The sequence below is a fragment of the Hevea brasiliensis genome, chromosome 13, assembly GCF_030052815.1.
Source record: "Hevea brasiliensis isolate MT/VB/25A 57/8 chromosome 13, ASM3005281v1, whole genome shotgun sequence".
Taxonomy (NCBI): domain Eukaryota; kingdom Viridiplantae; phylum Streptophyta; class Magnoliopsida; order Malpighiales; family Euphorbiaceae; genus Hevea; species Hevea brasiliensis.
The window spans coordinates 86,567,133-86,583,893 of NC_079505.1; the positions used below are offsets into that span (position 1 = coordinate 86,567,133).

The window sequence follows — 16,761 nt, forward strand, 5'->3', positions numbered from 1 at the left end:
CAAAGCAACATTTAAACGACTTAAGGAAAGGAAGGTGCAACCCACTAGGTATATTTCTGTGGACTCTCTCCAGTCACTTGGTTTATTTGACAATGTGGTTGCCTATCTAGATGGTATGGGTTGGATGGAATTTGTGCACAAGCAAGAAATTGTTTACCCAGCTTTAGTTTTGGAATTTATTTCCTCATTCTCTGCCACCCTGAAATTGCATGATGTAGATTTTAAGCCAACTATGAAATTTAGATGTTTGGGGCAAAATAGAGAGTTATCATTGGATCAATTTCATAGCATTCTTGGCTTTGCAATTGATGGGCTATTTAGAGTGCCATATACAGGGGTAGAGGTAGCAAACAAGGGTATTTGGAATGCTGCTTAATTTTGGAGAATCATCACAAACCAACCTCAGACTTTTTCTGCTGGCAGATCAAAAACCTCTCAAATACTTGACCCTGCACTTAGGTTTATTCATAGACTGATTGCTAGCACTATTTTGGGCAGAGGGACTAGTTCAGTGCTTGGGGAAATCTGAATTATTCATGTTATGGTGTGCTTTTCACAAGGTCAAGGTTTCTCCTGGTTATTTCTTTTGTGAGCATGTGTTGCATATTGCCACTAAATCCATAGGTGACATTGTCTTGGGTGGACTCATAACAGTTATAGCCAAGCATTTTGGTTTTAATCCTGAAGAGCACCCAATACCAGCACTTGTGGACACCTTATATTTTGATGCTGCACACCTATCCAAAATAGGGTTCAGTTTGCCACATTCTGATATTGCACAACTAGCAGCAGAAACTGAAACCACTGCACAACCAGAAGCCCAACTTGTCCAATCAGTCCCACAGCACTCTACTGAACCTACCCCACCCCCTCAATCTGCACAAGAGACCCCAGCAGCTTCTACTCAGCCCACACCTCCTACAGCTGAACCCTCCTCATCCACAGCCCCTCCTGCATTCAACACTAAAGCCTTATTCACCTATCTTGAAAGGCTTAGTGATGATATATACTTTATGGATAGGAAGCTTGACACTGGTCTTGATACCCTCAAGGATCATCATGATTACCTATTTGACCTTGTCATGGAAACCAGGGACAAGCAAAAAGAATTGAAGGAGATGATGAAGAAACTCATGATTTTTCTGGGAATGCCACCTCCACCTCCATCACCTCCTCCAGCACCATCATTTCGACAGCAGCCAGATGCAACCAGCCCCTTAGCAACATCTATGGACAAGGGCAAAACAATAGAACTGGATTAGTTTTTGTTTCACTTTTGTTCAATCTTGTAGGACTTTTTCTTTGTACATATGTTCAAACAATTATAGTTTGTTTTGAATTATGTTAGTTTGTTTTGAATTACTTTGTTTTGAATTCTGTTTTTCTTACAGTTCTATTGGATGGCCATTACATTAGTTTTTCATTGATTTTCACTGCCTTTACTGCCCTTTTGTGCATAATTGTCCATATATTGTATATTTTTGCATGCTTTTACTGGTGGTTGCACATTTTTCCTTGCTAATCATCATGCAGCAGCTTTTGAATATACTGCACAGGCTGTGAATTCCCTTATGCAATTATTTTGCATAGCCTGTGCAGCCCTTTCTGCCACTTACGCAGAACTGCACAGGCTGTAATCCCCTTATGCAAATGTCCTGCATAGCTTGTGCAGCTCTTATTGCCACTCATGCAGAACCGCACGGCTTATGCACCTTACTTATGCACCTGATCTGGACAGCACTTTATTCTGCATAACCTGTACAGCTTCTTATGCATCCCCATTATATCTTGAATTCTCATCTGCTCCATACCAGGTACCTCTTTCTTTTTGCTCTTAACTTTCACAATTCCTGGTAAATATTACTTGCTTTGAGTTTTGGTTATATACTGCTTGAGACATTGAGGACAATGTCCAATTTTGAGTTTGGGGGTGCACATTTTGATTTTTGTTTCATTTTTCACATTTTGAGTATAGGAGCATCTCATCCCATTCCATTTACATATATTGTAAATATTTTACATATACATAACACATTTACACACACATTATACATCACTTAGAAATTGTACACATTGCACACAAATAGACTTCCTCCATTTAGTTAATGCATTACTCATTTTTAGGAATCATGCATCATGCATTAAAATCTTTTGCCAAATCCTTTGAGTATTGAAAAGTTGCCTATGAGAGTGATTTGACTTACCTTTAGTTAGGTTTGTGGATTGAAAGTTTCCTAAGAGGTGCAAGGTTTTGAAGTGTCTATCCCTTGCCTATATCTTCTTAGCCAAAAAGCCACCCAACTAGTCCTTTAGAGATTGAAATGTTTAGAGGGAGTTATTGGATATAAGGTAGTCAAATGATGTCTCACCAATCCTAGAATAAATTTTCTAAACCTTTCAAGGCGAAATACCAGCTTGTACTTGAAGAGAGAGATGATTAGGTATTCTTTGATTTAAACCTTCTCATTTTAAACTTTTGGCCCTTTTCCCAATTAAAATTTACCCTTGCAAACCCTTTGAGCCTTTTTATCCCTAATTTTTCTTAAAATCCTTATTACTACCTAGCCAACGAACCAAACACTCCAACCCTTTTCATGAGAATAATTATTCACAACATTAGGTACATTTATATATATATATATATATATATATATATATATATATATAAAGAGAAAAAAAAAATACAATAAAAGGGAGTAGAATTACTTGTCATCTTGTAAAAGTGCTAGTATATGTGCTTTTCACTAATGTCATTCAAAATGAAAGAAATCCACCCAAAGTATTAAAAGAAATGAGTTTGGGGGTGGCAATTTTAGGGACAATCATCAAAAAGAAAATGCAAGATACAAGTTTAAAGAATCAAAATGTCCCTCCATTTTTATGTGTTTTGTAAATTATGCTAGCACTTGACAATCCTCATTGTGTATTTCTCTCCCCTATATATAAAAAAAAAAAAGAAAAAAAAATATAATAAAATAAGAAGTGTACCTAATGTTTCAAAAATTGAAAATATTCTCATGCCTTGAATCATTTTTACCCATCTTTCTTCTTAGCCTCATTTTGAACCCCATGGACCCATTACATCCCTAAAAAGACCTTTGATCTCTTGATAGTACTTGCTACATTAGTGGAGATAGGAGTAGGGGATTTGCCTATGGGATTGAAAAAAAATTACCTATTCATTCATTAATTCCATCATTCTATATAGAGACACTTTGCCTATTGATTGTCCTAGAATTCCTTTTGAGCATGACTCTCTCTATTGATTGGTTGGTTTGAGGATTTTGAATGATAATTGACTTGATGGCTAAGCGGTGAAAGTTTGGATAAGCATTAAATTCCTTGCATTTTGAAGAATGGGTATATGGATTGCTAGTATGGCTAAAGGGGTGTTAAGTTACTTTAATAGGTGATTTTCATAGCTCTTTGGATAAGGCACCCCTAAAAAAATTTTTGCATCACATTTTAAAGTTTGCTTGAGGACAAGCAAAAGCTTGAGTTTGGGGGTATTTGATGCATACATTTTGCATAGTCATTTAGGTCTAATTTCATAGCCATTTTATTTGATTATTAGTCATTTTTTAGCTAATTTCATTAGTTAATTAGTTAGTTTTTCATAATTGTCAATTTTGGATTAATTTGTAATTTTTACTTTGTTTTGTAGGAAAAATGGTATTTTTGAAGGACTGAAGAGAAATTTGGCCATTGAGGAGTGACTTCTATAGCCAAAGATGTCAAAAACAAGTTTTCAAGCTGAAATATGCATTGACCAAATTGTGCATAACTTGCCGCATAAGCTATGCAGATCTGCATAAGGAGAAAAGTCACTGTTCCAATACCTACCGAAATGTGCATAAGGAGACTGCATAGCTTATGCACATTCACGCCTCCCTTATGCACTCTCACGGAATTGTGCATAACCTATGCACCAAGTCATGCAGTTTCGCATAAGTGAACTGTAACTGAAAATCGCATAAGGGACTGCATAACTTATGCAGTCCACTTATGCAGTCACATAAAGGTTTCATTAATGAGCTGGCAGAAGATTCCCTCAGAAAATTCCTCCTAGAACGCACCATTTTAGGGCTCTATATCAGAAAATGCTATAAATAGTCACATTTTCCCATTTTAGAGGGAGACAAGGAGCAGAAAAGGAAAGGAAGAGGAGAGGCAGAATTTGAAGAGTCATTTTCACCTTCCACACCATTTTCAACCAAGATTTGCAGATTTCTTTCTTTCCTTATATTTTTCCTACCTTTCTAGAGTCAGAAAATTCCTCCTAGAACGCACCATTTTAGGGCTCCATATCAGAAAATACTATAAATAGTCCCATTTTCCCATTTTAGAGGGAGACAAGGAGCAGAAAAGGAAAGGAAGAGGAGAAGCAGAATTTGAAGAGTCATTTTCACCTTCCACACCATTTTCATCCAAGATTTGCAGATTTCTTTCTTTCCTTACATTTTTCCTACCTTTCTAGAGTTTAATTTCTTGTTTCTTAGCTTAGATTAAAGCTTTATTTACATTTAAACTCGATATATCTTGTAAGCATTATGGGTAGTGAATAGTTTACTTTTGATTCTGGAGTAAGGGTTGTAATATTTGAGATATTTTGTGGATTTTGATTGGGTAATCCATATTTAGTGGTCTTAATGAGTTTTATTCATTTCTTGTGTGCTTAATGACATGCTTAGTGTAGGATCCCATTAAGTGATGTTCTTAATCCATGGTTGAGGCACCGAAAGGAGAAGGCCCTGTGATAAATAATCAAGAAATTGGACTTAATTAACTTAGACCTAGAAATAGGCTAAGGATTAAGAGGATTCACAAATTAATTAAAGAACTTAATGGGTCTTAATTAACTCTAACTCCACGAAAGTAGGATTAGATTGATTAAGGCACTCTTTGTCCCACTCGAAAGGGTATTCAAAGGATTTAAGAATTAATCTACTTAAAACCCGTAAGTTCTACGAGATTGGATAACCAATTTAAAATCCCAAAATAGCTCGAATATGAAATCCCGAACTCCGGAATCGCCTTTTTTTCATTGTTAATTTCCAATCAAATTTAATTGCTTGCCATTTTGAATATTGCCATATCTGAACTTACCTATTTTAATTTGATGTAATTTTAGTTTAATTAATTCATTGTTTGATAGATTATTAATTTTGCACATATAGATTTCATACTTAAATACCCATTCAATCTATTGTTTTAATTTCAAAATTAGTTCAATTTAATCAACTTTTTATATCAAAAATTCAATCATTAACACATCCCATGCACTTGTGGTTGGGCCACGTCAGCTGTACTTTGCAATTATGTTCAGAATGGGAAATCAAACAGCACAATTATACATGCTTCGTCAGTTCCTCTTTCAACAGCACCAGGTGATAGAGTCCATAATTTATACCTAATCACGCAAATAGCGGAAATGTCCCACTTTTGAACGGGCAAAATCAACAGCCTATCCTTGAGGGAGCAGGAAGAAGGAAAAAAAAGTAAACTCAATTCCATGGAGGAGGAAGGGGAATTGGGGCTTTGGCCATGGATAGAGGATCTACAACACCAGGCTATACAGGGGTTGGGTTTGATGCAGATTGTAGAAGTTAGAAACACCATTTCAAATTTTTTCCCCCAACAGAATCAATGAGACTAGTCGTTTTAGTTTTGCTCTATTGGGCATATTCTTTATTCGTCTTTCTTTACGTGTTGGTTGGTTGTCCCTTTATCGATTCAATTTTGATAGGTTGATAAGATGATGCCATCTGACTTTTCAGACTTCATATTGCTGGTTGATTCATGTCACCAATATTCTCACTCAATCAAGCAGTGTTTCAAGAATGTTATAATTATCTTTTCTTTCCTTTCAATGTTAGCCATCATTTTCTGTCGGAGGAGTGAGCTGAAATCTAGAAACCTCCTCACCTTTTTTCTTTCCTTTCTTTCTTTCATTTTTGCCTCATGAATGCTATTGAGGATTGACCAATAATTCTCTCTTAGATGAATCTATCAACTATCAATACAATTGGTGTTAAAAGCTGGGAGCAGGGCTAAGGTTTGGTGTTTTTCCATGGGATGCTTTTGGTGAAGGTAAACCAATTTGATTGGTGATTACAAATTTTATCTATTTTTCCTCAATAGTAAACCTCCAAAATGATTTTCTCACCTCAATAAACTTACCCGCACTCGTGATAATGGCATTCCCTGCTTATGTTGAGAGCTTTGCAGAAAGAGAGAAAAGACAGAAAGTGAAGGGTTGAATTGGCGAATTGGCATTTTATCACCGTCTTGGGGCGGAGTAATCATTTCCAGGTTCTAAAACTTTAGTTTCTTTTGAATGTACTTCTGTAATCATTTAGTTGTTTGACACTGAATATACAGTTTCCAAATGCTTCCTTCCCCTCATTCACTTAGCTTTACCGCTATCCAGGTTTGAATGCCCATTTCAAGGTTCCATAATTTCTTGCTATCTTGAATACACTCTTTGAATATCCATTTGTAATCATGTGTCCACATATTCATTATTGATATCTCGCATGCTCAAACAGTTGAGTCTTTTAAAATATTATTACACTTTACTTCCATATATGCCCTCAGACCATCCAAAGGCAGAATATGAGGAATTTTCAGGAGATTTGGACGACCCAACTGTACTAGCAAATGTTCCACCAACGCACCGTATTGCCGTGTCCTGTAGAGTTTGGATTGATACTACCTTGGGTATGCTTGTACTATTCAGGCTCATTCACGTTCAATTATTCATATGTTGTCACAATAAGCGATTCCCTGTTATGCCCTATCCATTTTGCATCTGTTTACTGATGAAATATTACCCCTTTTTTTCCCTCTAGGAATAAAGGAAAGGAAAATTAAGCTGTTGTTTTTAAAAAAATCTTATCTATTAATTGTTATTATGAATGGCTCTCTTATTGTTTGCTGTGTCAGTCTCATTTAGTCACCGCCAAAGGATGACTGACTTGAATTGTCCCGTCAAATTATTTGGTGCAGTCTGTGAACTACTTGAATAACAAATTTTATTAAAATCTTATAACAATTTGATCATTTAATAATATAAATGATATTCCACAATCCATAGTTAGTGGGAGGCCTCATTGGTTCATGTGGTTGTGTGTTGCAGATATTACTAGTTAAAATAAAGAGGGGCTATGAAAGACACCTATCTATGCAACACATTTTTATTCTACCTAGCTATTTAATAATTATTTTTAGTGTCATTCGCAGGATTTTGGGAGCGTAATGGAATAGCAACTCATGCTAAATGGTAAAAGGAAACATTATACTGAGCCGTCTGAATGGTTGCATCCCAATCCTGTTAACCAGCCTGACTTACCAGTCAAATTGAAGAATTTCTAAGGCGTATTGATATTTACACTTACCATTCACCGACTTTCTCCAGATGATTTCATTTTTGCAATTACACTTGCACCTTCCAATATAATGACGCCAAATTTGTTCTGGCGTCTGAGCAGTAGTAATAGAGTTGTCGAATTTCATCAGCCATTGATCCAAATCCCAAAGCTATTCTTTATGTTTTCAAAGCTGCGCTTGTACTTGACCAAGAGGACCCCTTTCCTGAGTCCTTGGTTTTAGCCTGCAGGTCCTATTCTCCCATTCATATATATATATGATAGAATAGAATAGAAGTTTTGGGTAATCGGATTCTTGCCATTATATTTATACCTTCATAACTAGCGAGGGAAAAAGGTAGGTGTCCGTAGAGTGAACTTGCCGTTACACGCTTTTGGACTTGGAAGGGAGTGAAGGACAAAATGCGTTCAGAATTGTATTGGGATTATGTAGACAAGTGGTGGGTCAATGACCATAAGGGCCATCATATTTTTTCATCTGTTTTCTATTTAAACTTGTTGGCAGCTAACTCCCCGTTAAACATGTCAGCAACTAGGGAAGGAAATTAACCATTACTGCCAACATAGATGCCCTACCTATTAATCACTTTCTTGTCACAAACGAAGGCAACAATCTATTACACAGATATAGTCCTAATTTAGATAAGAGGTTCATCTTGATCGAGCATTGATATCTCACCAATGTGGCAATATACAATAATTGTTAATTAATTACTATACTAATTACACGTTTGTTAGTTGCGGGGTTAGTAAATGCTAATCTAAGCAAAGATGTTTCAAGTTTGGGAAGGAGTTCTTGGAGGGAAGAGAAGAATGAAAAAGCAGGCAAGGCCCCAAAAACGCATTAAAATCTCTACTGTTTAGGTTAGGTATACGGAACAAATTCAGGGTCGCATCGCATCAACAAATAATGACATGCATCGATACTGATTTATCATCGATATTTTAATTTTGCTAATAACAGTAATAGATTAATGATGAATGAAACTATATATACAATGATATAAATGATAATTAAGAAGTAATTTTCTTGTAGAGAACGCCGCATGGTGAATATGGTTACCCTTTTAATAGCAAGTATTAAAAATAAACATAATCGCATTCATAGTTTTAATATAATGATAGATTTTTTTTTTTATGTTTTTAGAGTAGGGAGATTGGGACTCAAACTGGGTGAGTAATATGTTTTCAACGTTGAATGAAACCCATGCTAGACAATGATAAGTGTATTTAAATTATGATAAAAAGTTTAAATTTAAGTCTCTTCTCCTCTTATTTTTAAAAGAAATGTGAGGCAGTAGTTTCTATCAGTTTTTATGTCAATATAAATAGTAGAAAGCAATAAACACTTAGATGACGTCTCACAATTTATAGCAAGCAAGAAAGAAGAAATAAGGAAGAGAAAATAGGTAAGGTGGCATTAATTGTCCTGTGCCATTTAAGAAGCCGTGAGATGTAATAAACTTTATATTTATGTCCAACATTAACTTCTTTTTTACCACATCTAGCTCAGCCTCGATACGCTGCCATACTTTGGGCATCTACAAGAGTAGAAGTCTGTCTCTATACACATAGACATTATAGGATATTAAAGGCACCCAGCTGCAGCTCCCCATCTTCACTGTTCACTCCATATTTATGTCAAGGTCTCATCCTTTTGAGAAATGGAATCCCTTTATTTTTCTAATTGAAAACTTTTGCTTGAAACAAATTTCAAATGGCTCCCTCCATATAGCATATTCACATTATATTTCTCCTGTTGCCTCCTGGGGAACAATAAATACAAATTAATGTTGAAAAAAAGGATTCTCTTTCTTGAAAATAATGCTATATGTATATTCTCATTAAATGGTAATAAAAAAGTACATGTTTTCTCTTAAGAAGAGACACTCTTAAAATAAATCAAAATCCACCAGAATTATATACACTACATCACCTTTACAATTAGATGTGTAAATCATACATAAAGGACTATAATTATGGTTTCCCACGTTAAAAAGGGGATATACAATAACCCCAAATATTGGCACCTCATTAATATCTCTAACCTGCCCCTCTACTCCGTCGGAAGGGCACACTTGAATCGAGGCAGGTAGCCATAGGAATTAGCCAATTATGCATATAGCAACCAAGTGACAAATGAAAGAAAGAAGAAAAACAATTAAATTGAATTGAATCAAGGAATAGTTTGTGGTCCTGCTATTAACTGTGGCCTTGAAGGAGACAAGGCTTGAATCTGAGTAAAGTGGGATTTTATAATAAACAGTAGTTGTGTAGTAGAGAGGGGCCCCATGACATGTTATTTGTCCTAACATGTACAGTGATCAGCCTTTCAGCACATGATGATGCTCCTCATATGCTTCGTAGATTGCGGTCCCCCTCCCCCCACATTATAATAATAACAATAATAATGATGATAATATTAATAACATGCACCACACTCTTTCACTCGTACATTGTGTGTTAATCATTAGATTGTGTTCAATATTAATTCTTGTCATTTTACATCTTGAAAATTAACTGCATTTTAACGTTTTCGTTACTCTTTTTAAAAATTGAATCACATCGGTTTAATAAAAAATTATATTAATAATCAGTTTATCCAATCTTATTTATTTTTAATTAATCTTCTTAAAAACATCTTTAATTTTTTTTTTTTTTTACTGAGTTCATAATAACTAGATTTATCTAAGAATTTTCCCTATGTACTAAATTTTGGCGGATTATTTATTATTATTATTATTTTTAAAAGTGATATTTATGAACAATTGACACACTATATTAGACAACCATACGTTAGAATAGTAGAAAGTCTCGTAAGCTGCTGCATTGCTGCCCAAAGAACACAAACGATGCAATCCAATCCTGCAGAATTTACCTGCTACTGCTTGAACCAAGGAAACAAATAGTACTGAATGCTAATGAACTAGCTAGAAAAGAGTTAATATATTATACACTCGAAAATCTAAAATTATTCTTACATGTGGAAATGGTGACAACCACTAGAAGAAATTGAATTTTTAGTGACCAATTTTTTGTGAAGGGTGCAAAATGTGGTCGTAGGGTGGTATTAAGGACCAAATTTATTACCCATCGTGAATATTAGACCCTTTTAAGAAGGGTAAAATATCTGGTCACTATTGATAATGAGTTACTTTCGCTTGTTGAGAAAAAAAAAAAGCGGGTAAGAAAGATGCTTCTTTTAATTCTATTTGCTTATTAAAAAAAAACTAAATTAATTTAATTTTTAAGACAAAAAAAAACATAAAACCTAAAATCATACCACTCACTTCCTTCAATGTAATAAAAGTGAAAATCTACTCATTTCCTTCGCCATTAAAGCGTAAAAATGGTCTCTAAGCTCCTTCCTTTCACTCTGCTCTCTCTCCATCCATAACTAGGCAACTCCTTTGTCTCTTCCTCTACTTAATTTCAAGTTTTACTTGTTCTGTTTTATTGTTATTTTTTTTAATTTATCTGAAATTTTTCTCTTTTTGCAACTATACGCCTCCCTCTATCAATCCCCTAGTGAAAAGGCAAACCCAAATCCTAAACTTTGCTTCCTTCCAATATTAGTTTTGATTTCTTTTCTACATCCCATTTGCTACTATTGTTGCTCATCCACTTTTTTCTATTGAGAAGAAAATTTCCTTCATCTCGCAGGTTAGAAATAATACTGCATTTGAAACAAGGGACCTAAACATAACTTCTATTTATTTTATGATTTTTGGGTAATTTAATGATATATTCTGAAATTTTTTTTTTTTTTGGCACTGAGTTCAAATGTAGTCTGCAAGCTGATATATTTGCCTTTCATATTTTTTGGTATGACCTATATTTGCTTTTCTAAACAAGCTGTCTACATGATTGGTATAATTAGTTCTTTAGTGTTTGGATCAGAGTGAGTGTTTTTTTTCAGTCATTAATACTTTTCTAATCAAACACGTTTATATCTAAAATATCTCACTAAGATTTTTTGTGGTATTTTATTAATATTCATTCAATTACTAATTCAACTCACATGTATTTAGCTTTCTACTATAAGTTATTTGCCTTGGCCTTATATTTTCTCACATTTAATCTCAACTTTCTGTCTCTTGGATACTCTTTGGAAAGGCCAAATTTATAGGGTCTTATCATAAGTTAGATAAATAGGCCTATTCCAAAACTTTTACAGCATATGTTAGTGCAAACACATGTTCACATGCTTGTATTGCTTAGAAGCATATTTTGTTCATCCTAACAATTGGCCCTTTTGATTATGACTAGATAGTTTAGTTCTGCAGACTTTGTTTTTTTTTTTTTTTCATATTTAATTCCTTTAAAAGATGTTACTGCAAGTGATATGTTGGATATTTGATTAGCTTTTTTGGATTTATTAATAGTACGTATTATATTAAGTATGATATTTTGAAGTATTTAGGTCGTCTTTTTTTTGCAGCCCCTTCTCCAATTAAGTATGATATTTTGAAGTAAAGATAGTTGACTCTAGTGAATTTAATGACTTCTTTGAGGTAAATATTTAATTTCACACTTATTGGCACTTGGAAGTTGATTTTTCTTTATTACAATTCATTTTGCTCTTTTTGAAACATTCTAAATATTATATGTTACTGTTTATTGCAGGTGTCTGAATGAAGTCAACCATATACTAACAATTTGTTTTGGATATGAAGTTCATTTATCTTCTTTTAGGAATGAACTTCATTTACATTCTTTTTGGATATAATTAGGAATGTTAATATTTTAGTTGGGGTTAGCATTTTGTTATTTTATTTGGGGCTAATTTATATTGATTATATATGACAATGTATTTTGGACAAACTTCGTATGACAACTACTTTTTAAGCGCTAGATATGAAAATAGTTTTATAATGCTTAATAATTTCTTCTTTATTATTTACATTATGTGAAATATTTTTTAATTTTTTAAATAATTAGGTTCAAGCAGATTCAACATTTAGCTTATTATTCATGAACAAAGTTACGACCGCAGTATATGGTCACAAAAGTGTAGGATAATAGCTTAGAGCGACAAGAATTTTCAGTTGCAATTGTACATGAATATAAATTCATTATTTCCAATAGCGAGAGTATTACCGTCGCAATTAGCTTTAACAAACCATCACAATTTTTTAAGAATATAAATTCATGATTTTCACTTTGCAAAAGTATTACTGTCGCTATTACTATTAAGATACGGTCGCAAATTGAAGTTTTAGTGACCGTAATACATACTTTTACTAAAATCCAATTGTGATTGGCGATTTTTTTTCACCCCGTAAAACTTTTAACGGCGAAGCCTATTGTGACGGTACGTGACAATATATTTTTTGTCGCTATTGAATTTTGGCAACAGAAAAGTATCTTTCAGCGATCGGATTTCCCTTTCCTAAAAGACCCTTCTCTTGTAGTGAACCAAGCTCTCATAAATCCTATAATTAGAGTTTGAAAGAGGTAATCCAAATGTTTGTTGAAAGTGTTAATTAAGCCATACTTTTTGGGTTGTTAAGGTATATCTATCATATATGGATGGTAAAGTAAAATATGACTTTATATATATGGTATTCTTTGGTTTTTTTTTTCCACAAAAAATTAATTTCTTTAAAATTTATAATTATTTCTCTCAATAATACTCCATTCAATAATTAATATGAATTTTCTTCTTAAAAATGCATCGGGCTTTATTATTCCACTTAATAAAATAAATGGTATTATATAATGTAGGTATAAGAGAGTGCAGATCCCCAATAAACCCACCTCGTATTTGAAAACCCAGGGGGGGTGTGTGTGTGTGGGAATCATATTGTAAAGGGATAGAAGTGCGTGGTCATGTCGTCATCTTCTTTGCATTTCTTTACCTGCTCAATTCCCAATGTGAGAAAGAGAGAGCAGGGTTGGTCTGGTAAAACTTGGGAGTGAGTGAGTGTCTGAATGAAAGAAAGAGATAAACCAGAGAGAGAAAGAGATGGAATAATAATATATTTTATATATCAAACACCCTCTTGTTGTACTTAATTCCTCAAATCAAATGTGGCTGATTTATGCTTCATGGATCCGTTCTTTCCGCTTCTTCAACAGCATCCTATAAGTCTTTCGGCTTTTCTTCTTCAAAAATAAACTCTCTCCATCTCTTTCATATCTAAGAGACTTAACTTCTTCTGCTGCGTTTACTTTCTGTCATTGTCACTGTTGATTTTCTCGTTGCTACAGCCTTTCTTTCTTTTTCTTGAATCTCGTCTCCACAGAAAGCTATTGAGAAGAGTAGATTTTATACTTCTAGAGATGGGCAAGGAATGGTATTGGTTTGCTGGCAAATCCTCCAAGAGAGGAAGTGGAGGAGGACTAGATAAAGACAGTGCAACCACTCTTTCTGGTTGTATGTGCTCTGTCTTTCAGATATTTGATTTCCATCAGTTCCAGTTTCCTTCGCACCAGCAGCAGCCTTCATTAAAGCCCGACTCTTTCCTTCCTCAGCCTGAGCCTGAGGCTGAGATCTCTATCTCCAAAGGTTTTTGTTTTTCCCTACTCTCCGGCCTCGTTTAACTTTCTTCTTCAGAAATTCTGAGCAACGTTTCCTTTTTTTTTTTTTTTTTAATTTCCCTTTTAAGTCAGGTGCCGAAGCACCAAGGAATAGCTTGGAATTAGACGAGCCTTCATCGCCAACTACTGTTACAGAAGAAGAAAGTTTAGATATCCCAGTAAGTTTAATTGCTCTTCATTTTTTTTTAACTAATCTCTTTTTTTTTTTCCATAATTTTAAAATTTAATTTGTTCTTTCTAGAGATTCTTTTCTTGTAAAGTGAGTAATCATGATGATAATGATAATCTTGTTTTACATTATCCTTTTCGAAAATATCAAGATGGGTATTCAAATTAAAACAAATATTGGAGATGCAAGTTCAAAAGTACAAGGAGCTCCAAATGATTCTTCTTCCTCAGAAATCAGCTCTTCCCCAAGTACCAAGACCCCAAACTTGGTTGCTAGACTCATGGGTCTTGATCTTCTTCCTGATCAAAGCTACTCTCCAACCTCTTCTTCGTCAACTCTTGGGCCACCAAATCCTCTAGGGAAGTCTCATTTACAGCACCATTGTCGACGTCGGCAGTTTCTCCAAAGCAAAACAAGTAGCCACAGAAGTGGTTTGGACAGTGATTTTTCAGGCACGCGTTCTTTGCCGGAGACTCCGAGAATATCATCAGCTAGAAGATCAGATGTGGAACACCGCTTGTCGCTTCAGATCAACAAAGAGAGCCTGAGCTCTAATGAAGAACTGGTTCTCTCTCGTATCTCATCGTTGAAACGCAAAGAGCTCAAAACTGAAGAAGAAAATAGAAGTCCAGGCCATTATGCCAGGGAGATTGTGAAGCAGGTCAAAGAACGCGTTAGCAGGAAAGTTGGATTGGACATTACAAACACGGTAAAAAACAGAGATCAAGCAAGCAGAGATGAGCTTATTAGCCAATTGAAGTCGAAGAAGGTGAGCAAGGTTCTAACTAAAGTCGCTAATGATTCAAGTCCAGGCAAGCAAACAGCTTCTTGCTCACCTAGACTCAAATTCTTGGAACCCAGGACAATTTCCAGTGTACCATCCACCAAGGACCACTGTATTTCTCAATCTCTAAAATCATCAATTTCAGCACATTCACCGGTCAATATCATGCCACAAAAGACCAAAGCTCCAACAAAGCCTAAGTTGCAGCTGGTGCAAGAGCAAGAGTACCACCAGCAGCAGCAACAGAGACCTGTCAAGAAGTGCAAAAAAGTGGCTGAAGAGAGGTTTGGTCCACCACCTAGACTCAAGAAACCTCCGCAAACTTCGGATATTATCCGAAACAAGCAGGAAGAACCATTTGTGAGTCCAGCAATAGCAACCAGAGCAAACATTCCTGACAAGAAATGCAAGAAAACCCCATTATCAAATGACCTACTTAACATTACGGTCCCTACCCTCCTTCCAGTCAAGAAAGATCCTACTCCTCCAGCCACAAAGATTCCTCAAAAAACGGTATAAATGCACTTATTTCCTCATATTACTTATTTTCTTTAGACGTTAATTAAGTTGAATATCTATTTATAAACTTTTGCTTATAAAAAAAAAAAAGTTGAATATCTATTTCTAGTCCATTATCTTTACTATTCTCAGGTAATATTCTTTACTTGTTTTTGAAGCATAAGGAAAGTATAGTTTGTGTGACATGCCCTTATGTTATAGGTGCCAAATGCTCAAGAATCGAAACGTAGCTCACAGTTATCTAGTTGTTCGAGCCAGTCGTACAAACAACAAGAAGCGCTCAACGCCCGAGGCAGCAACAAGAGCAACAATGAGGACAAGTCTAACGGTGCTGCCACCACCACCATCACCGGAGATGGAGCAGCGGCAGAATATGAGTACATCACTCGAATAATAAGACGTACAGGCATAGACAAGGATACCCCAGTGTCGTTTAGTAGGTGGTTCTCTCCATCCCATCCTTTAGACCCTTCAATTTTTTACTATCTTGAGCATTTCACCACCATTTCCCCTGCCTCCACCAGCAATGGAAACTATGCTTATGGTCAACTCAGCCATAGGTGTAATAGAAAGTTACTGTTTCAAGCAGTGGATGAAATGTTGGTCGAGATTTTGAAGCCTTACATGAACATGAAACCATGGGCTAGCACATCAGTCAGTACATGTGATTTTATTGCCGGTAAAAAAGACGTGCAAGGCTCACATTTAATTGACATGTTATGTTCGAAAGTTAGAAGCTTCCCCTGCGCTGACTGTCGCGTTCTTGAAGACATTGATGCTTTAGTAGACACAGACATGCCACAATTGAAGCTCCAGAGCGAGGTGGCGTTTGGCGAAGAAGGAGAAGGGATTGTGTCGGAGGTTGAGAAGGATTTGCTGGACGCACTAATACATGAAATGGCTGTGATTCTTCATGGTGATAGGGTGCAATAGTAGTGAAACGGCAAGGCGTTTTGTGATAGATAGAGTATAGTAAAAAGAGCGACAGGGAGCAGAATGGTCACATGGGGTCATTCACGTGATGAGATGCTATTCGTTGGGGTTGGTTGTGGACCCCGAGATTGGGACTTGTAAAGAGGTTTGAGGTCCACACGTGGAGAGAGCTACCCTCGGCCGACAACTCTCACTTACGGATTGGTTCTCAAAAGACCACAATTGGCAGAGGAATCCTTTCCCCCCCTCTCTTTCCCTGTTGTATATTATACAGTATTTTAAATTTTCATTTCAATCTTAAAGAGGTTTAATTAGGAAAATAACAGGGTTTTCCTAGTAAAGGCCAAATATAATAATGTATTAGTTGTAATTACTGTTATTGTTGTGGGTTTTATCTTATGGAACATGGACCACGATCTGAATTA

At 35.4% G+C, this 16,761-nt stretch overlaps 1 protein-coding gene across 2 annotated transcripts; it reads left to right on the forward strand.

Annotated features, from left to right (window-relative positions):
* The first annotated feature begins 13,149 nt into the window (after positions 1-13,149).
* On the forward strand, positions 13,150-16,761 carry LOC110632971 (uncharacterized). 2 transcript variants are annotated; one of them, XM_021781378.2, is made up of 4 exons: positions 13,150-13,899; positions 14,004-14,089; positions 14,252-15,397; positions 15,605-16,761. In XM_021781378.2, the coding sequence occupies exons 1-4, from the start codon at positions 13,674-13,676 to the stop codon at positions 16,334-16,336; spliced, it is 2,190 nt and encodes a 729-aa protein (XP_021637070.2). In that variant the 5' UTR covers positions 13,150-13,673; the 3' UTR covers positions 16,337-16,761. The 2 variants fall into 2 exon arrangements, with proteins under 2 accessions (XP_021637070.2, XP_057988681.1); XM_058132698.1 differs by having other exon boundaries at positions 13,855-13,899; positions 14,000-14,089.